The 23,231-nt window shown below is 41.2% G+C and overlaps 1 protein-coding gene across 11 annotated transcripts in view; it reads right to left on the bottom strand.

Moving 5' to 3' along the window:
- LOC144488343 (disks large homolog 1) overlaps positions 1 to 23,231 on the bottom strand; it is a 61,182-nt gene that overhangs the window by 33,945 nt on the left and 4,006 nt on the right. For 6 of the 11 annotated variants that reach the window (XM_078206396.1, XM_078206428.1, XM_078206420.1 and 3 more), the window contains exons 3-4: positions 5,028 to 5,142; positions 673 to 849 (exon numbers count right to left, since the gene is read on the bottom strand). In XM_078206396.1, the coding sequence (XP_078062522.1) occupies positions 673 to 849; positions 5,028 to 5,098 (248 nt within the window). In that variant the 5' untranslated portion in view covers positions 5,099 to 5,142. Of the gene's footprint in view, positions 1 to 672; positions 850 to 5,027; positions 5,143 to 6,636; positions 6,998 to 23,231 lie in introns of those variants that run through there. The other 5 variants (XM_078206444.1, XM_078206456.1, XM_078206436.1 and 2 more) reach the window with 5 other exon arrangements.

Raw genomic sequence — 23,231 nt, 5'->3', positions numbered from 1 at the left:
TTAGTGTGAAACTGGGATCAAGATTTATTTAAAGGTGAAAAAATACAAGATTAAGGACATCAGAACCCTTTTAAGTCCTCCTCTATGCTTCACATCAGCACCAACAGGTTGGATCACCAGTGCACGCATACAATATAACTTGTCACTTTGAAGACTGCAGGTACTCGAGTTTTCAAAATACCAGCCTCTCCATCCTTTCTCACATCATTCACAAAACATCCCACTCATCAAAAATAGGAATAGTGCACAGTACTGCTTTTTAATTAGGGGCCTCAAAATAAGGTGAAGCAGATTTAGGACTGAGTTGAGGAGGAACTTCCTCACCCAAAGGGTTGTGAACCTGTGGAATTCCCTGCTCTGTGAAGCAGTTGAGGCTACCTCGTAGAATGTTTTTAAGGCAAGGATAAATAGATTTTTTTTTAAATAGTAAAGGAATTAAGGGTTATGGTGAGCGGGCGGGTAAGTGAAGCTGAGTCCATGAAAAGATCAGCCATTATCTTATTGAATGGCGGAGCAGGCTCGAGGGGCCAGATGGCCTACTCCTGCGCTCCTAGTTCATATGTTATGTTCTTAAAAACAATTTTTGATTTTAATGGTGAAATGCTATTGCAGTTAAACAGCACACTGTATTTAAAAGAAATTCAAAAATCAAACTTGATAAAAGGCAATCACCTCCTTTTACTTGGGATGACTCCAATTTCTTCACTCTCACCCTCTGGTGTTACCTGTCGAGCCTGCCACCATTCATCATCTGATGCATTGATCACGTGCAGGATATCACCAAAGCTGAAATTGAGGCCTTGGCTCGGGAGACCGCTGTCTTTGGTCTTGTCATAATCGAACAAAGCTCTAAAAGGTGACACAATGAAGAACACAAGTAAGTAATGACCGTTCGTTATAAAATGCTTCATCCATGTAAGACATATAAAATATTGCAGGAAAAGCACAAAATATGTATAATATACAAAGGCCAGTCAGCATAGAATCATAGAATCCAATAGTGCAGAAGGAGGCCATTCAGCCCAGAGTCTGCACCGACCACAATCTCACCCAGGCCCTATACCCATAACCCCATGCTAGTCCCCCTGATAGTAAGGGGCAATTTAGCATGGCCAATCCACCTAGCCCGCACATCTTTGGATTGTAGGAGGAAACCGAAGCACCCGGAGGAAACCCACGCAGACAGTGACCCAAGCTGGGAATCGAACCCGGGTACCCGGCGCTGTGAGGCAGCAACGCTAACCACCGGGCCGCCCCAAAGCATCTATAAAGAGAAAAGTTTATTACTGGCATGTGCAACTTTGCTGGAATGGAAGACAAAGGTAAAATGGGCCTTTTGATAAGTTTGCACAAAAATGTTTATATGAGGGAGAATAAGCAGATTGACAAATGGGTAACATTTAACTCAAATTCCCCTCTGATTGATATATTCGTTGATTTTCTTCCCTCTTCTTGGCAACCTTATAAAAGTCTGCCGGTCTTCTGTATATATATTGAGTTTAATTTTCGTATTCTGAATCTTCACTTTTCTTTTTTAATCTTTCGCTAAGATATTATAAGATTTTCCAAGCTTTTTGTCCTTCATTTATCTCAAGTTAAAATGCATAATGGTACAAAGGGAGCCAATTTAAAATTAATAAAGATAATAATCATTAACCCTGCACTCCTGACATTTGATCTGAAAACGATTGCTCAAGAACCATTTTCAGTTTTTACAATTTCTGGTCATTTCCCCCAAATGGACATACAAAACAAAAGAGAAATTAAAAAGAATAATGAACTGTAGCTTGCTAGTCTAAAGGGGTTGATGTAAATGCTCACTGTGTCATTGTTTAATATATAAAGCTTTTCTTTCCCATTACTGGTTTAGTGGTTTAAAAAAAGGGTGGCATGGAGACGTTGGGCCGAAGGGCCTGTTTCCATACTGCAAACCTCTATGACTGTAATTCAACTCCAGACAACTTAGAGTAGTCATCACACATGCTAAATCCATCAATTACACTGTTCCTTCCCATCCTCCACATTTGAAAGCTATTTGTTCTCACAAATTAGCTCCATTTTATCTTGGGTGTTAACATTACAAAATCATTTTTCACTGGATACTTAACTTTAAAATAAAGGTGACTTTGAAATGGATAGAGGGAGGGAACTCGTTTACCTCAGTTCATGTGAAGTGACCATGGCTCTATGACGCCCTGAGTGTTTGAGTTGCTGTATGAATCATTTGGCTAATCCATTTGTAGATGGATGGCACAGAGCTGACCTGATGTGTTCTATGCTATTTCTTTTCAATTAGTCTTTGAACTCCTTGGAAGTGTAGTGTGTGCCATTGTCACTATTTGCTCTGGCCTACCAAATCTAACAAATATTTCATCTAGCTTTTCAATAGTTGTTCAGCTGTCGTAAATTTCATGATCACTACTTCTGGTCATTTTGAATGTGCATCAACAATTACTGGGAACATCTGTCCCTCTATTGGGCCAGCGTAATCTTTGTGTGTACACTGCCATGGCTATTTCGGCCATTCCGACAGATGTAAGGGACATCTGGTGGAGTGTTTCTTAGTTTTGCACAGGACTGACACTGCTCCACTTTGCCTTTGATTTGGACATCTAATCCTGACCACCAAAAATAGCCACATGCCAGACACCCCCTTCATTCTCACTATACCTAGATGTCCCTCACGTAGCTGTTCAAGGATTCTTCCATGCAGATAAGGATTCCCCATTAAAAAAACTCCACTCTGGACTTTTTATGATGTAGGGCTTGAATTCTGGGTTTTTATGATGTAATTCTGTCATTGTTCCCTTCAGGACCATTTCCATAACCTTCCCCATCACTGGATCGTTTTTTCCAATGAGCTTCAAGTCTCAATCTTCATCAAATGCATCCATGAACCACCTTTGCCCACCATTTCGGTTACTGGCTCCCCGGTTCTATACTTTCTTCAGTTCCTCCCTTTTTCTCGGATTTGTAGTTTGTTTTCTTGTTCAATGCAAGATATCTCATCTCCCTATTTAACTGTGCAAAAATTCTTTTGCTTGGAATTTCTCCCCACCCCAAGGAGTAGTAGCTCCTTTAAGATCTCAGACTCTTTTCTTCTGTCTAGAGAGTTTCTGCTCCCCGTGCCCATATTGCTTCACCACGTGTGGTCTCTGCAGCTTGGAAGTGTACCCACTTTATTTAAACAGTAAGTTCTTTTTCTTGATTCTTGCTGACTCAATTTTGTTTTCCCGTAGTTTTTTCTTTTTGCATCGGCGGTTACTTTTCTTTGTCTTCGATTGCCTTTTTGATCCAAAGTGCTGGATTATATTTTCAGAATCCAGTCGTTATGTTCCACTCTCATTGCCAGTTTTCCCTTTAAGTATTGACTAGGAATTACCATGGGTTAAATTCAAACATGGTGCAGGTTTATCAAGAAGTTGCTTGTCCAGGGTCCAAGATGAGAGTACGACAAAAGCCACAAGCCCCTCTGCGTAGGTCACTCTAGCTCACGTGACATTATACCAGCAGAGATGCAACTACATTAAATACACAACACAGACCTTCTCTATTTCGGTTCAGAATTTCTGCTGGCTTGTCTGCCTTCTCTGGGCGGATGCAAAAGATCCTAGGATAATATTTGAAGAGCAACAGGGAGCTCCTTGTTGGGTTCTGGCCAATATTTGTGCCTCAGGCAACATTTGCTTTCCTTAATTTCACCATTTACTAATTTAACTTTCCTTTTTTGCTCAAACTGAAACAGTCTTCAGGTAATTTGAAATGTTTTTGTTGTAACTAAATACCTTTTAAAAAAAATCTTGCATGAGAAAGCAACAAACATATTTCAAAGCATAGCTTTTTTTCATATTGGATCTGTGTTCTAGAACAGGCCCTATGGCTGGACTAATGTAAGAGTAATGGTTCTGTTGACAATCTTTGTTTTCTGTGAATAGTATTCACAAGTGCCCAGGATTATGAACAAAAGAGATTTTCCATTATTAGCACATTAAAGCAATAATCAAGGGGTTGGACATATCAAGAAGTATCGTATTCAAAAATAGTGGCAGGGTGGCGCAGTGGTTAGCACTGCTGCCTCATAGCGCCAGGGACCCGGGTTCAATTCCGGTCTGTGTGGAGTTTGCACATTCTCCCCATGTTTGCGTGGGTTTCCTCCGGGTGCTCCGGTTTCCTCCCACAGCCCAAAGATGCGTGGGTTAGGTTGATTGGCCACGCTAAATTGACCCTAGTGTCGGGGGATTAGCAGGGTAAATAGGTTGCGGGAACAGGGCCTGGGTGGGATTGTGGTCGGTGCAGACTCGATGGGCCAAATGGCCTCCATCTGCACTGTAGGGATTCTATGGATTCTATGAAAGATAGTGTTGGAAAAAAATCTTAAGCATGTTAGCAGGCATTGAGGTGGTAAAGTTAGCGAGTCTTCTATAGGGGCATGACTCAAAAGTGCAACTTGAATAAATATCAGAGTGACATACAGTTCACAAGACACCACAGAAGCTGTATTATTTACCACACATTTCTACTTGTTATTGAATCAGAACATGATCCAGTGGACTTTTAAATGATCAATTAAACTAGCATCCAATTCAAGTTGCGACGGTCTATTTAAAAAGTAGGTAATTAATTATGATAAAGCCATTTCTGGAAAAATACTTACAGAAGATACAGTGAAAGACCATTCACTCAACAGAATGGAAAATAATTTAAGATGCAACTTTCATCGTCAATATTGCAACATTAAAGAAGTTGAGAAAACTACAAAGAGATCTTGCATATTTATATATGCAAATCTATTTCAGAGACAACATTTCCTCCTTTGATGTCAAGCATCTGAGACCCACAGACATAACTTGAAATATTCAATGCACAAGGAATGAAAATAGCAGTGTGTTAAGATTTCAAGCTAAGTGAGGATTAAAGACATTTGGGAACTGTGTAGCAGCTCCGAACAATTTGTAGTATAAAGAGCACAGTGCGTAATGGGCCCTCTCTTTTCAACAGTAGAGTATCAGTTTGCCTTTCTCTTTTACCTGACATAAAGAGAACGCTTCTGGCTGGTACGCAGTGACCCTGATCCTGAGCTAATGCTGCTGTTCATCATCTGCTCACGTAGATCATGGATTTTGGCTTCAAATCTGCTGTACTCTAGAGAAAAAAAGATTTCTAAAATCAATATGCATTTCTCTTGCACACCTCCTAGTCAAACTAAACAATGAATAAACACATCGCAACTTCTCTCTGGTAAAAGCAACTGCTTGTTATTTGGTTTTGTCACTGCTTGACAAAGACCTCAACTATTAATCAAAATTAATAATTTAATTTGTGCAGCACTAGTTTAGTTTATTTCGTAATGTCACAAGTAGGCTTACATTAACACTGCAATGAAGTTACTGTGAAAATCCCCGAGTCGCCTGTTCGGGTACACAGAGAATTTGGTATGGCCAACGCACCCAACCAGCACGTCTTTGGACAGTGAGGGGAAACCAGAGCACCCGGAAGAAACCCAGGCAGACACAGGGAGAACATGCAAACTCCACACAGACAGTGACCCAAGCCAGGAATCGAACCTGGGTCCCTGGCACTGTGAGGCAGCAATGCTAACCACTGTGCCACCAAAGCAATCAAGTTATTTTCTCTGTCACATTTATGTAAGCAGCTATGTATTGGCTCTGCATCAGGTACAGAAGTTCAGCCAGAAGTTAAACCATCTCCAGAAATGGATTAATTTCTGCTCCATCATAATGCAGAGATTACTCATAACGACCAATGTGCATAATTAACAATACATCCGTCTAGACAGGTATCTGTTGAATCCAAACACTGGTTTCCGTGAAAACATTGCAAAGTGCATTAGAAATAAAATTGCTTGGATGGTAAGCTTGGGATTTTCTCTTGAAGAATGAAGATTAACCCTCTTGCATGAGAGTCAAGGATGTGTATCATATAGATTGGTGCCACCTGAAATGACTGCCATTATTGACAAAATAACAGAACACAATAAAGTCATGTGTAAACCAAAATACTATACAAATATCGAGAGGATTTTCCCCAAGGATGGCAAAATCTTGGGACGCCAAACATTTTTATAATCCACTTTAGCAAGGCTCACATGAGCTTATCAAATTACTGCCTGTAACTCATTTCAATTTAACCATTCATACATTTGTCATATCTTAACACCAGTTGTTTCATGTAGGGCAAACAGCTGTTGTCAAATGACTGAAGCAGGGAAAATAAAGGAAAATTCTGAACACCAACAGTTGCAGACACTAAATGTTAACAGGATAAAAGGAAAGGAAACAAGCGGGGGCACTGAATTATTTTACTGTTCTGCAATTAGAAGGTGGCACTGTACTACTGCAAACAATCGCACTTTACAACTCTGCGTAACTAACCGAAAAAATCTCAGCATTTCAAGGTAAGAGAATTAAACATTACGACCAGCTGTCGGCATTTCTGAATTTGATACCACAAATCTTCCAGCTTTAACCTTCATCCACAGCGACGACTGATTAATATAGAACATGAAAATAATCCCATACTTGCTAAGTTTAAATAACATAACATAACTCTTCGGATAAAAATCTGAATCAGGTACAAAGAATATTTTAAATACTTGCCACTCAGCGTTTTACTTACCTGGGAATGTGCTACTTGTGTTAAACTTTTGAAACCACTGTCTTTTTCAGAGTATTCTTTTGAGCTGTCTCAAAAAGTATTGCAAGCATCATGAAGCACATTTGCTAATCTCAAGTACACCCATTCCAGATGAAGGCTTTGCAGCATGATACTCACACTAATTCCTTCAAAAGAAATCGCACACAGCCAACTTCACTTGCTTTCTGTTGAACCTAATTCATTATCCACTGGCACGAGAAACTACCTTAAAACATCTCTAACGGATCATCATTTTCAGCATCGCTCCTGAAATTCCACCCTTTCCCCCACTGGTATCCAATTAGAACATCTGATCACTGCACGCACAGTCACAACCAGCTTTGTGATAAGCAGCGATTCTCTACGCTACAATGGAGGTCACAGACTGTAAATTAAAACATCGTAACAGATGCAGCCAGACTCCAGACTCTACAGACACGCATTGTTCCTGTTTACAGCGGGGTGATTGGTTATCATTGAATCATCTAGAATATAAACGTCCAGGAAAATGCAATATTGATATCCAAAGCTTCTAATTAATTTGCAGACAAGACTCCTGCAAGTTTCAATTCAGGTAATCATAACTCAAAATAAAAGTGAGAGAAAGCTTATGCTGCAACAAAAAACACGAAGATTTTCATTTAAAGAAACACAAATGATTTAAATATACATGAGACACTGCGTTCTCGTTGTAATGTTAACACTCACCAGGAATTGTTAAAGGAAGAAAGTGAAGTCTTGCTTCTATTGTCACAATAAGTGGTTCTTTTCGAACTCTCAACCACTTTAGCCAATTAGTCATTGCCCTTTGCTAAGGTTTCCCATTGTGGGATGGATTATTCTCCGATATGGAGGGCGGAGGCTGGCAATACTTCTCTCACGACACCTGGTCACTCTAACGTGATTCTTTTAATGAAGTACACCTGGTTTATTTCTTCTAATTCTCGGAAATTTTTATCCATCTAGTTGTTCGAGGTGGTGGTGAAGGTAGCCTCAGTGCCGATATGTAGAGTGTTCCAGGATTTTGACCCAGTGTCATGAAGGAAGAGTGATATATTTTCACAGTAACTTAATTGCAGTGTTAATGTAAATCTACTTGTGACACCAATAAGCTTTTTATGTCAAAGTCAGAATGATTGTGACTTGGGCAGAAACTTGATGTTTCCATGAAATAACTTGATTTCCCTCTCACACTCAATCTTTCATTTTTTTATCCTCGTTAAAAAACCTGAAACTATTGAAAACCATCGTACGATTCAATGCTATCCAAGGTGGCTGATGTCATTAAAATAAAGTGGCCACAGTTCACGCATGTGAAGATTTAAGTTTTAATAATTTATTCTCGAGACATGGCTGACACTGGATATAGGCCTCATTTAATGCTCACCCCTGTCACCCGTTACCCTGAGAAGGTAAGGGTGGATATTCATCTTGAACCACTGCAGTCATTGTGAGAAGCGTGCTCGCACCGTATTAACAGATTGGTGAATTAGAAGACATTAGTGCAGTGACGATTGAATTAAATCAGGATGGTGTGCAACTTGGAGGATGTGATATCATTCCCACAACACTGCTGTTCTTGCCCTGGTCACTGATAATCGTGACAGAGCAGGGAAATGCTGTCCAATTAGTTTTGGTGGGAGACTGCAGTATATCCTGTAGTTTGTGCATACTACACAGTTATAGTGTGGTGATGGAGATGGTCAATTTTGAGTCCAGTGGTTGAAATCTGTGCATGCAAACTCTTCCACCCTAAATGTTATTGAGCTTTTCTAGCATTGCTGTGGCTGCACCCATCAAGCTAATCTGTGGGTATTCCATCATATTCCTGGTATGAGCTTTGTAGACGGCAGAAAGTCTTAGTCGTCAGGAGGTGAGAGTACCCACCCTCTGCCTTACTCTTGTAGTGTGTGTTGATAGAAGTGGTCCTATTCAGCTCTTCAGCAATGATGGTCCATCCCTATCCCAAAAGGTTGACGGTGAAAGACTTGGTGATGATGGTGCCCTTAAATGTCAGGGGAAGTGTTGAAGATGATTAGCATTGGCATTTGGGTAGCATGGATGCTCCCATTCACTTGCCAGACCAACCCTACATCCTGCTATATTGGCATGAGATGTCTAATTTCTGGATGAATTGCAAGTGCAGCAGAAAACTATGGAATTCTTAGCAAACAAACCACTTTTGACCTTATGATGGAAGGAAAGTCCTTAGTGAAGCAGCTGAAGATATCTGGACCAAGGGCACTTGTCTGAAGAACTCCTGCACTTATGTCCTTGGACTATGATGACTGATTTTTACAATTATAGCCAAAGCCATCTTGTGTTACATCGGATGTGACTCAGGCCACAGGAGCCTTTTGTCCTTCATCTCCACTGACTTCAGTTTTCCAATGGCACCTTGAAGGTACCACTGGGTTAATCATTTAGTTAACTTAAAGGTCTATACTGAAAGAAAAATGGCCCCAATATTTGTCCTTCCCCCAAATGGAAACACTATCAACTATGTCAAAGCATTTGGCATTTTTAAAGACATCTAATAGGTCACCCCTCAAGAGATCTAGTCTGTTCATTCTTTATTGATAGGCAAAATCTTGCAGTTCTGGAATGACATGCAAATCTTTTCTGCATCGCCTTCAATATCTCTATATGCATTTTATACAGCTACTAGAACTGTATATAGTACTCCAAGTGGAGAGAGTCATCAAAGTCTGATACAAGTTTAACACAACTTCCTCTACTTTTCAATTCTGCCCCTCAAGTTTTTCCAAGGGTTTCTGAAATTGCATCACTACTTTTAGTGATTTGAGTATTTGTACTGCCAGGTCCTTTTGCTCCTCTGGCCCATTTAGATTTCTTATTTTCCACATAACATACTACTTCATTTTTCTTAAAGCGTAATAACTCATTCACCTCAATTGAAATTCATCTGCCCCAATTATATGCCCATTTTACAAGTTTATTAATGATGTCTTGAAATTTGTTACAGTGCATCACCATCACCTCCAATTTGGAGTTGTGCGCAAATTTAGAAATTACTACTCGATTCCAAAGTTCAAATCATCAACATAAATTGTGAAATGGTCACACCGTTGATCCTTGCGGGATCCAAACTTTTCACCTTCCAAATTGCTACCCTTTAACCCCATTATTGCTCTCTGTCCTGTAACCAGTTAAATATTCTAAGGAACACCATATACTTTGATCATATTCATTGGTTTATTACGTGGCATTTAATTGAAGGCCTTTTCAAAATCGGAATCTAGCAATTGAGGCAAATTATATTCCATTAGCCTCTTCTAGCCTCTCTTGCATCTTCAAAGAAGTTGGTCAAGCAAGGCTTTACCTTTAGAAATTCATACTAATCATCTAGTGCCATTTTTAGATCAAATTATTATGTATGTGCAATAGTGCATCTACTACCTTGTCTCTGGATTCTTTTACAATGCACAGATGCAATCTATTCAGACCACTGTTGATGACACCTTTCCATCACTTTGCTGATGAGTGAGTGCAGATTGATGGGTAATATTTGGCTGGATTGGATTTGTCCTGCTTCCATGGAGACACTCGCCCAAGGCTGGGATTGAACCCGAGTCCCTGGAGCTGTGGTGCTAACCACTGTACTGCCCTTGAAAATGTGGGGCATGGGTAGAAAGGTCTGACTGGCTGAGTATGACTACGTCCAGCTGTTTCTTGATTAGCCTTTGGGACAGCTCTCCCAATTTTGGCACAAGTCTCCTGATGTTAGTGATGACGACTTAGCAAGGTTGACCGGGTTGATTGTGCCGTTGTTGTGTCCAGTACCTGGCACTGGGCTGATACTGGGTGATCGATCCAGTTTTATTCTTATTAGACATTTTCATTCCAGTGCAATACAACTGAGTGCCTTGAGCACGTTTCAGAGCGTGTTTCAGAGCGTAGCCAAGAGTCAGCCATGTTGCTGAGAGTCTGGACTTGCACCAAGATCAGACTGGGAAAGGTTTGCAGATTTCCTTCCCTAATTGAACCAGATGGGTTTTTAATAGCAATCCAGTAGTTTCATGGTCACAATTACTAATATTATCTTTTTACTGCAGATTGGTTTATTTAACGGGATTTAAATTCCCAGCTACTGTGGAGGGATTCGAATTTCCATCTTGGATCATTTGTCCAGACCTCAAGTTATAGAGTCGTAGAGGTTTACAGCATGCAGCCCAACTTGTCCATGCCACCTTTTTTTTAAGCTACTAAGCTAATCCCAATTGCCCACATTTGGCCCATATCCCTCTATACCCATTTACCCATGTAACTATCTAAATGTTTTTTAAAAGACAAAATTGTACCCGCCTCGACCACTATCGCTGGCAGTTATGCTAAAATGGTGAAAACTCTAAATAAACAAATCCTTCCCAGTAGCTACTTCGAATTTGTGTGCTCCAGCTTTATTTACTCACTCAATTTTGAGTTTACGTTATTATACCATTTAATATTGTAGGTGCCTCTAAGAGGGTGCGCCCATCCTCCTCAAGCTCGTGTCTTGGATATGAAGCCTAAACTGATGTAGTATTTTGTTATAGCCGACACCCTGAAACATTTGCCAGCCTTTATGCTCATTGCATAACCTCTGAAGCCATTTACTTTACTTCTGATTTTTAAAAATATATATAAATATAATATATATATAATATATATATAAATATTATATATATATATATTTCAGCAATCTTCTCAAGTCCTTCATTGACCAAGGCAGACACTGAAAGCAATTCATCAACCGTCAATCCACAGCCCTTTTTCATGCCTTCACCCTCTTGCATAGCCATTTACTGTATACGTATGGTGTGGATATTTGACCAGTGTGAAACAGGTTATATTTATTAATGCTAAATTTAATTGTCCATTTGTATGCTCAATAACGTAGCCAACTTGCATCATTCTGAGTGTATTTTGGAGCATCTTCCATTTGCCCTGCCCTTCCTATTTTGTTGTCCTAAGCAATTTAGACAAGGTTTTGAAATACAGCTTGTTTAATATAGAGTAGAAAGAGTAGCATAAGTGCTAACATTTCTGCGGTTCACTCTGCCAGAGAACTGCTTCATTACTGAGATGAATAAAGCAAAAACAGAAAATGCTGGAAAAACTCAGCAGGTTAGACAGCATCTGTGGAGAGAGAGAATGGAGCCAATGGTTTGAGTTAGGATGAACACGGACTCTGTTCTCTCTACACAGATGCTGTCTGACCTGCTGAGTTTCTCCAGCATCTTCTGTTTCAGATTCCAGCATCCATAGTATTTTGCCTTTATCTAATAAAGCAATCTTTCTTGGTTGGTAAGGTTATCAAGCTCAGATTGAAAGATTTCATGCTAACCAATTGTTATTCATCGCATTATTTTTGTGAGCAAGGGAAATTGCTGAAAATGAATGTGACTATAGGCCAGATTCAGGGGCTGGGCAGAGTTCTAACTTTAACCAATAGAGTAGTAGCGATTCTGCAGCCGAGACTTGCTCACACCAAGTGTTAAACGGCATCATTATTTAAAAGGACATCCAGTAGAGCCAAGCTACATTTCCTACATCTGTAAGTGTAAACAAATCCAATCGAGATCACATTACAAGCTGCACTGGTGAACAAAATGTCACTCAATTAATCTTGCAATCAAGTATCACAGGAATCTCAGCATACAAACGTCCTGCCTTCCTTTTGACATTGACGCAGTTGACCAAATCTCTTCGCATGCGCCGCTTTCAAAGTATTCTAATTCTTTAACGCAATTAACAATGTTGAGATAAATACAAAATTGAAGTTAAGTTCACCGAATTGGCACCACAGTTGGCATACATTTGGTTTATAAATCATCAATTTTCATTCTTCAATTTGCAAGGTAACAACATGTTAAGCCAATGACATCAAAAAAATCTGATCACAAAACTGAAGCAGTTATTCATCCCAGCTCAAAATGTACAATTGCTTTGGCTGCAGGCTATGGTCTCAATTTTCGATATAGTGTCTGCGTATCAGCAGTGGAGTTGACAACAATCAATGATAATGCCCGAGTGAATCATTGTGATGTGAAATGAGAGATTGGGATTTGCTTTATTGGCAGACAGGAAAGCATTTTAAGGTTACTTCTTTGTGGTATCGGGTTTGTAATGGAGATTGCAACAGGTCTGCGCTAATTAGACACGTGATCTTAATAAATACTTCGTCATATGCGCAAGACTGCAGCATGTCTGTGCCTCGTGTTGTAAACCATGTCTCCATTCCTGTACCTGCACGACTTCATCTAATATATTGTATAAACAGCTTTGATGTTTTAGTTTTATGTTGCAGGTACTTCATATTCATGAATATTCAGATACTGTCAATAACTGCTACTCTGAACGAGAGGATGCTCACCACTCTCCTCGCCTCTTCACATTCCCTTTTCTCAAACCACTACAGCTTGCTCTTGTTGACTGCCAGTTTTAGCTATCGCCAACTCTTATCCTGCAATTGTTCCAGGTTCTTGCATATCCTGGGAATGCTCGGTTTGGGTGGTGAGGAGGAAAAGTAGGAGAGAGAAATCACTGGTGGAAGTGGCCTCCAAGCCTCTGAACGGTAACCACAATGTAGAACAATTTAAAGAAATACTCTGTGCTTTCAATAAAGATGACACGGTACCACAGTGATTAGCATTGCTGCCTCTCAGCACCAGGGCCCAGGGTTTGATTCCCAGCTTGGGTCACTGTGTGTGGAATTTGCACGTTCTCCCCGTGTCTGCGTGGGTTTCCTTCGGTGCTTCGGTTTCTTCCCACAGTCTGAAAGACATGCTGGTTAGGTGCACTGGCCATGCTAAATTCTCCCTCAGTGTACCCGAACAGGCGCCGGAGTGTGACGACTAGGGGATTTTCACAGTAACTTCATTGCAGTGTTAATGTGAGCCTATTTGTGACACTAATAAATAAACTTTAAAAAGATATAATTAGGACAGATTTTACAAACTGGCTTGGCAACCCATCCAGCATATATGTCCATCTCAGTCAGAAAATCTCCCACAGTTCTGTCTTCCTCTCAAAGAATTTCAGTTCCTTTTCTTTACTGATTTAACCTGATTCTCAGCCGAAAGCAGCCCACAACCAACCAGAGCTCCGCAGGCACAGTCTTCATTAAATAGTGGCCATGATGTGGAGATGCCGGTGTTGGGCTGGGGTGGACAAGATGAGAGGTGTCACGACACCAGGTTATAGTCCAACAGGGGTATATTTGAAATCATCTGACGAAGGAGCAGTGCTCCAAAAAGCTTGAGATTTCAAATAAACCTATTGGACTATAACCTGGTGTCATCTGACATCTTATCTTGTGCATTAAATAGGGCACATAGTCTGCAGACCTTTCTCATCTCTGTTTATGATGGTCTAGGCAACTTAGATTCACCAATTTATCTTCAAGTAACAAAGAGCTACAGCAACTATATCTTCACTTAATCTCAGCTTCTGGATCTAGCCTCTGTCTTCTTCAACTTATCTGTACTGCACTACTGGACTCACCATCTACTTCTGAGCTCTACTGGCTCTGTCCACTTTTATACAGTTTCAACCTGAAGTCTTGGATTTCAATCTCAGTTTCAATCTTGGTTTCCTTAGAAAATAGGACGGTCTGTTTCCCTTTTCAATTTCACTTTTCGATTAGACTTTGTCTAAAAAAAATACAGGCTTTGAAACTATGGATTCCATCACAATGTTGCATCCCTGGTGTACCATTCTGCACTTGTGTCAGTACCCCACACCAACTCCACAACACTCATGTAATCTCCATGCGCTGAGAAAATCGCTCAATGAGTCTGCAGACAAGAAACTGAAGAAATAGTTTGTCTACTAGGAAGGTGGAGGAAAATGGAATGGTGAATTATTGATCCAAAAGCTATGAGGGCAAACGGGAAAGGATTTTGACAAAGGTGACACGAGTGTGATAGGCCAAATATTTCCCCATCATTCTGCAAATGGCCATTCTGTCCTGAGCAAGGCTCTGCTCATCAATAATCTTGGATGAGAGAGCCAATACCGACAGAATCACTGTCAGCCTGCTCGCCTTGCTTGTTACACATAAATCTAGTCGTACGGCACTCTTAGAATCTCATCACCACATCCCATACTCCTCTAGCACTTTGTCCTGTTCTAATATTAGGAACATAGGACAGGAATAGTCCATTGAGCCAGTGGGGCCTGCTCTGGTGAGGTGAGGTACCAACCTTAATTTCCAATATTCCATTGCTGAATATTCTATTTCACTTCAGATCTTCATTGCCACTACACGATACCTAATTGTTATCCACTTCTCTATTGTAGAGATTATTTGATACAAGGAACACTTTAAATGCAAATGGTTCCTGATCAAAGATTGTTTGCATATTTCTATAAAAATAAATATACAAAATATAAATGGGGAAGAGATTAAGGGGTACATATTGCTTTTCAATTCTTTCATGGGATATGGGCATCACTGGTAAGGCCAGCATTTGGTGTCCTCATGAATTGCCCCAGAGGTGGTGACCTTGTCGGAACCCAAGCGAGCAGATCATTGCCATGTAAGTGCCACCCGATTGCACTGTCACATGACACATTCCATCATTTTACTGATAAGTGTAGACTGAAGAGGTAGTAACAGGCTAGATTGGATATGTCCTGTTTTTTGTGGACAGGACATACCTGGGCAATTTTCTTCATTCTTGGCTGGATTCAGTCCTGGAACAGCTTTGCAAGAGGCACAAGATAGTTCTGGAGCACAAATCTTCAGTACTACTGCCAGGCTGTTGTCAGTGCCCAGAGTGTTTGCTTTATGTACTGTTCTTGTTAAATATACAGGATTACCATTTGATTGCTGTAAAATAGTCCATTTTATTAAGACATGGACGCCCTGAGCTTAGGTTCCCTTCACAGTTATCCCTTCACAGACAGAAAATGCCCAAGTGTACCTTTGCACTACTCCATGGAAAATAGCAGACTATGACTAGAATTGACCAGAGTCAATTTGGACCCTCAAGATTCTGGATAACACAATGTTGGAGATAGGGGGATTATTTTCTTTTGAGGTAGGAGAGGAGAAAGGAGCATTAACATTTTATTATTCTTTAACTGTTGCACAGTATTTCCTGTTTCACTAAGTAGGGAAATGATGTCCTAACATTGGGATATTTTGCTAATTGCCATTCAACGATCCACCAAAATCAATGCTGCCAGCTGCTATAAATGGAAGCATCGTGGCCCAGATTGAAATATATCATTTTCCATCACACAAAATAACGGGCTACGGGGTGGGGAGATGGTGGCGCAGTAGTATTGTCTAGTAATCCAGAAACCCAGGGTAATGCTCTGAGGACCTAGGTTCGATGGTGGAATTTGAATTCGAATTCAATAAGCATCTGGAATTAAAAATCTAATGACCACGAAACCATTGTCAATTGTCGTAAAAACCCATCTGGTTCACTATTGTCCTTTAGGGAAGGAAACCTGCCATTCTTACCTGTTCTGGCCTTAATATGACTCCAAGCCAACAGCAATGTGGTTGACTCTTAAATGCCCTCTGAAATAGTATAGTAAGTCACTCAACTGTATCCAACTGCTACAAAGTCTACAGAAAGGAATGAAACCAAACAGATGACCTGGCATCAACTTAGGCACCAAAAACAAGAATGGCAAACTCAGCCTTGTCGACCCTGCAAAATTCTCCTTACTAACATCTGGGGGCTTGTGCCAAAATTGGGAGAGCTGTCTCAAGGACGAGTCAAGCAACAGCCTGACAGTCATACTTTCAGTATCATACTTTACAGATAATGTTCCAAATGCAACCATCACCATTCTGCAGAGGTGGCTACATCGTGGTATAGAGTCAGGAGAGAGTTGCCTTGGGAGTCGCAAAAACCCAATCTGCAGGTGCAAAAGGTGATCAAGAAGGCAAATGGGATGTTGGCCTATATCGCAAGGGGGTAGAATATAAAAGCAGAGATGTCTTGCTGCATCTGTAAAGGGCATTGGTGAGGCCGCAGCTGGAATACTGTGTGCAGTCTTGGTCCCCTTATTTGAGGAAGGATATATTGGCCTTGGAGGGAGTGCAGAGAAGGTTCACCAGGTTGATACCAGAGATGAGGGGTGTTGATTATGAGGAGAGACTGAGCAGATTGGGTTTGTACTCGTTGGAATTTAGAAGGCTGAGGGGGGATCTTATAGAGACCTATAAGATAATGAAGGGGCTGGATAGGGTAGAGGTGGAGAGATTCTTTCCACTTAGAAAGGAAGCTAGAACTAGAGGGCACAGCCTCAAAATAAAGGGGGGTCAGTTTAGGACAGAGTTGAGGAGGAACTTCTTCTCTCAGAGGGTGGTGAATCTCTGGAATTCTCTGCCCACTGAAGTGGTGGAGGCTACCTCGTTGAATATGTTTAAATCACAGATAGATGGATTCCTGATCGGTAAGGGAATTAGGGGTTATAGGGATCAGACAGGTAAGTGGAACTGATCCACTTCAGATCAGCCATGATCTTATTGAGTGGCGGGGCAGGCTCGAGGGGCTAGATGGCCTACTCCTGCTCCTATTTCTTATGTTCTTATGAGTCCTCAACATCGAACCCAGACCCAATGAAATCTCTCAGTATCAGGTCAAACATTGACAAGGAAACCTCCCGCTGATTACCGTCCACCTCAGCTGACAAATATCTCCTCCATATTTGAACACCACTTGGAAGAAGCACTGAGGGTGGCAAGTGTGTAGAAGGTACTCTGGGAGGGGAACTTCAATGTCTATTACCAAGAGTAGCATCACCACAGACCGAGCTGGTCGAGACCAAAAGGACATAGCTGCGAGACTGGATCTGCGGCAGGTGGTGAGGGAACCAACAAAAGGGAAAAACATACTTGACCTCATCCTTACCAATCTGCCTGCCGCAGATGCATCTGTTCACAATAGTATTGGTAGGTGCGATCACTGCACAGCCCTTGTGGAGACTAAGTCCCATCTTGAAATTGAGGATACCCTCCATCATGTTGTGTGGCACTACCACTGTGCTAAATGGGATAGACTTCAAACAGATCTAGCAACTCAAGACTGTGGGCCAACAGCCGCAGAACTGTACTTGACCCCAATCTGTAACCTCATAACCTGACATATCTCCCACTCTACTATTACCATGAAGCCAGGGAACCAACCCTGGTTCAAAGAAGATTGCACGAGGGCATGCCAAGAGCAAAACCAGGCATACCTTAAAAAAAGTGCCAACCTGGTGAAGCTTTCAAAGAGGACTACTTGTGTGCCAAACAGCAAAAGCAGAAATTGAGAAACAGAGCTAAGTGATCCCACAATCAACGGATCAAATCTAAGCTCTGCAATACTGCAGCATCCAGGTCGTGAAATGGTGGTGGACGGTTAAACAACTCACTGGAGGGAGACTCTCCAAAAATACCCCAAACTCAACAATGGAGGAGCCCAGCAAATCAGTACAAAAGATAACACATTCACAACAATCTTCAGCTAGAAGTGCTGAGTGCATGAATCATCTTGGCCTCTGCCAGAGGTCCTCAGCATCAGAACCAGTCTTCAAACAATTTGATTCGCTCCACATGATATCAAGAAACACTGAAGGTACTGGATGCTGCAAAGGCAATGGGCCCTGACAATGCTCCAACAATAGTACTGAAGACTTGCACTCCAGAACTCATTGTGCTCCTAGCCAAGCTGTTCCAGTAAAACAACAACACTGGCACCTCTCTGGCAATGTGGAAAATTGCCCAGGTACGTCCTGTACACAAAAAGCACGACAAATCCAAGCTGGCTAATTACTGCCCATCTATTGTTAACATTGTAATTGTCAAACAGATTCTTAAGTAACGTATCTATTGTGCAGTACTTGGGGAACACGAGCTCCAAAACCTTGTGATACCAAATAAACCTGTTGGACTTTAACCTGGTGGTGAGACTTCTTACTGTGTCCACCCCAGTCCAATGCTGGCATCTCCACATCATGGATGGCATTTTAGATAACAGAGGGCAGTGAGAGCAAAAACAAGAACATTTTTTCTTCTTGGCATAACATCGAAGTTAAGGAAACACTGCATTATAGCTATACCCACCAACACTAGATAGGTTTTTATTCTGTATATTAAATACACTTTCCCTGAAATTAACTGCAACCTATTCAGAAAAAAACACATTGTCAATGGGAATGATTACATTGTGGAGACGAATGATTAAGTGAATATCAAGAATTCGGGCAGAAAGCTGGCATGCAAGCAACCCAAAAATGTTTGTATGCCAGGGTGCTCGACTGAAAACATCGCAAGTTACATTATTGTGCTAATCCAGATTGGTCCACCCCAACTCCACCACTTACGTAACACAACTTGAAACTAACACCCGAGAGTGGGAGCAACAGCAACTTGTTTTCATCTGCCACCTTCAACAGGATTTAAATAGCATCTTTAACAGGATGCCTATCCAGTGCCTCCAGGTATGAACGGAAGCATAATATTACGCAAGGAGACTGATATGGTCAGAACAAGGTTAAGCAAAGTGACTTATAAATCAAAGTCATAGCTCTCAGAAGATTTTTTGCCTGCATTACATGCCCTGTATCATTAAGACGTTTGCACTGCAGTGCAATTAGAGATTGCTGTGTTCTGAGATAGAGCTCATTCAGTGTCTGTCTGACTGACAATTGGCAAGCACTGCACTTGGGGTGCAGTGGCTGAACACTGCGCATGTCTTAACCACAGCACCCCAATCCTGCACAAGACTCCTCAGCAGTTGGTACAAGGCACTTTGGACAAATTTAGCGCAATTATGACAGCACTTTGAATGTTGTGGCTGGCAGAGAATTACACAGAACACCCTGAACAGACGGCATCTAATCCTTTGGCCAAACACAGAGCAACTCCCAGTCACAATACTCCAATTTCAGGCATATGCTTGAACAGCAGGTTCAGGGTATTTTGTGCATGTTTACTGTCATTGCAAACCATGTTTATGACCATTCCAGCCACTGTGCTGTAACACAAGTGGTCAGTTACATTAATTGAATGCAATGAGCATGATCCAGTGCTAAGTACAGTTATACATATACACAGCTCTGGAAATTTTAAGGGAATGTTCCCCCCCTTATAAATATTGGTTTTGTTCAACTGTATGGTGGTCTAATACTGTATTTAGTTGGTCCATAACTGAGCCTGAAGTAAATGCTTGGCGGATCAGGAACTATGTTTAACAGATGGCCCTGAGTTGCGACACTCTGCCTTTTGTGTGAGCTGACAGCTGGCTTAACTGCAGTACAAACCAAAATGCCATTTCTAATTAAACAAAAACAATTTAACCGACTGTGCAAGTTAATATTTAGTTTTTCCCTGGCATGTTACTTGGTGTTCTTCACATATGGACATTGATAGCACGCTGGGCAAGACTCATAAATCATTTCCTCTCCTCAACACCCTCTCCTCCAAGCAATATTGCTCAGCTGAAGATAATGTAATATTCAAATTAATAAACATTCCCTGGGGGCAAAAATGTATCACCAGCCTGGTTACATGTGACTTGAGAAAATGAGATGTCTTGAGTTGGCACGGAGCCAGAGAAGTATCTGTCAATGAGATTGGAATGGAAGACCATGAATCACAGCTTTGGGAGATTTCAAAATGTCGGAATATAAAGCATCGGATGAGAAAAAAGCCATTTAGTCCAAAAAGTTAACTTTCCTAGGCCTATTCACTACTTGCCTTTACCTTTCCACAGATGAAGCCTTCAAGAAGCTTCTCCACTCTCAAACAATAATCTACGCAAACTCCAGGCATTCATACTTACAGCTCTCAATTGATGCTTGATCACTGTATCCCAAAGAGAGCAATTCAAAGATCATAAAAACACATGAAGCCCCAAGTTCCGGATGGTATTTGATGCCTATTGTTCATGTTGTAATTGTCAAACAGATTCTTAAGTAATGTATCTATTGTGCAGTACTTGGGGAACACGAGCTCCAAAAACTCGTGATACCAAATAAACCTGTTGGACTTTAACCTGGTGTTGAGACTTCTTACTGTGCCAACCCCAGTCCAGCACCGGGGAACTCTGCTCACTCTCTCCTTCAGTTTTCCCATCAACAAAAAAACAAATCAGTTTTGCTAGTGAGACCTTGTGATGGTGTTTAACTCAAGGAACTGAGCGAGTTACTGCAGGGAAGTCGACAACTGAGGCTAGGGGAGAAAAAAACCAGAGGGCATGGGTTAAGGGTGAAAGGAGAAAAGTTTAAAGGGAATATTAGGGGGGGCTTCTTCACGCAGAGAGTGGTGGGAGTGTGGAATGAGCTGCCAGATAAAGTGGTAAATGCGGGGTCACTTTTAACATTTAAGAAAAACTTGGACGGGTTCATGGATGAGAGGGGTGTGGAGGGATATGGTCCAAGTGCAGGTCAGTGGGACTAGGCATAAAATGGTTCGGCACAGACAAGAAGGGCCAAAAGGCCTGTTTCTGAGCTGTAATTTTCTATGGTTCTAACTGAACCAATTCAGTAGTCCCCGTGCAGTGTGTTGGAGATCCGTGGAAGCCTACCAAACAAATGGCTTGAGAGGCATGGATCAGATCAGAGGTTCTTTGCAAATTTATCATTGACACATGCACTAAGCTGAGATAGAATGCTGCATCAGAGAGTGGTGCCAAGGCATTTCACAACAGAAAAGAACATGCGTCCAAGTACACATTGTGGGTTAGGTTGATTGGCCATGGTAAATTGCCCCATAGTGTCAGGGGATTAGCAAGGTAAATACATGGGGTTAAGAGGATATGGCCCGGGTTGGATTGTGGTTGTTGCAGACTCAATGGGCCGAATGGCCTCCTTCTGCACTGTAGGGATTCTATGATTGCTGAGACAGGGCCTAAATTGGGACTGGTTTATGGACAGCATTGAAGAGAGAAAATGTACACAGCAACAAACTAATAAAGGTAACAAAGTAATTCTCAATATGATTATTAGGATCAGCTATGCAGTGTAATTATCCAGAAAAAGACATGCTGGTTAGGTGCATTTGCCATGCTAAATTCTCCCGCAGTGTACCTGAACAGGCGCTGGAGTATGGCGACTAGGGGATTTTCACAGTAACCTAACGTAAGCCAACTTGTGACACTAATAAATAAATTTTAAACTTTAGAAGCTGGCATCTGATTCATGACTAATCACAGACACAGCTGAAAGATGATTGATGAGTCAGGGCTAACAGATGGATAGTCATAAGAAATAGGAACAGGAATAGGCCATTCAGCCCCCTTGAGGCTGCTCCACCATTCAAGGTGATCATGGGAGATCTCATTGTGGTCTCAACTCCACTTTCCTGCCTGACCCCCCTTGTCGATCAAAAATCTAATTCAGCCTTGAAATTATTCAATAATGCAGCTTCCACTGCTCTCTGGGGAGAAGTCTGAAGATTAACAACCATCAGAAAATAAATTATTCCTCAAATATGCCTCAAGTGGGAGACCTAACCCCTAGTTCTAGATTCTCTGACAAGGGGAAACACATTTTCGGTATTTGCACTGTCAAGCCCCCTCAGAATCTTACGTTTCAATAAGATCACCTCTCATTCTTCCCAACTTCCATGAGGATGGACCTAACACATTCAACCTTTCCTCTTATGACAGCCTATTCATCCTAAGAATTGCCGAGCAAACCTTCTGAACATCTCCCAGCGCAAGTATGTCCCTCTTTAAGGAGACCAAAGCTGTACACTAAGTGTGGTCTCACCAATACCCTGAACAGCTATAGTTGTATCTGTTTACACGACAACCTCTTGCAATAAAGGCTAACATTCAATTTGCCTTGTTAATTACTTTCTATGCCTGTATGCTAACTTTGTGATTCAAGTACAAGCTGGATGCTCAGATCCCAATATACCACAATCTGTGGCAATCTCTCCCCACTTAATTAATCTTTTCAAAAAAATTCTTCCCATCAAATAGCACAACTTCATTTGATACATTATACTTCATCGGCCAAATTTCTGCCCATTCACTTAACCTATCTATATCCCTGTGCAGACTGTATCCTCTTCACAACTTGCCTTCCCACATATCTTAATTGGTTACAACATAGTTAGTCTCTTCATCCAAGGCATTAATATAGATCGTGAATAGCTGAGACTCCACTAGTTACAGTTCGCCAACCTGAAAATGACCCATTTAACCTAACTCTGCTTCCTGTTGGTTAGCTAACATACAGAAGTCTGAGATCACGTATCAACCAACTCAAGAACAGCTTCTTCCCTGCTGCCACCTGACTTTTGAATGGATCTACCATATATTAAACTGACCTTTCTACACACCCTAGCTGTGACTGTAACACTATATTCTGCACTCTTTCTCCTTTCCTTCTCCCCTATGTACTCTAGGAATGGTATATTTTGTCTGTATAGCGCACAACAAACAATACTTTTCACTGTATCCCAATAAATGCAACAATAATAAATCAAATATCCATGCTCATATAATTACACCAACATCTTTGTGTAGTAACACTATGTGGCACCTTACAGATTCTCTAGACAGTACACCAAAGTATGGTTTACAGCCCTCTCGCACGGTGGGCACAATGGTCAA

Source organism: Mustelus asterias, chromosome 3, assembly GCF_964213995.1.
Source record: "Mustelus asterias chromosome 3, sMusAst1.hap1.1, whole genome shotgun sequence".
In the NCBI taxonomy this organism is placed as follows: domain Eukaryota; kingdom Metazoa; phylum Chordata; class Chondrichthyes; order Carcharhiniformes; family Triakidae; genus Mustelus; species Mustelus asterias.
Note: the sequence above shows the minus strand (reverse complement) of the source record. Positions and strands in the feature narration are given on the sequence as shown.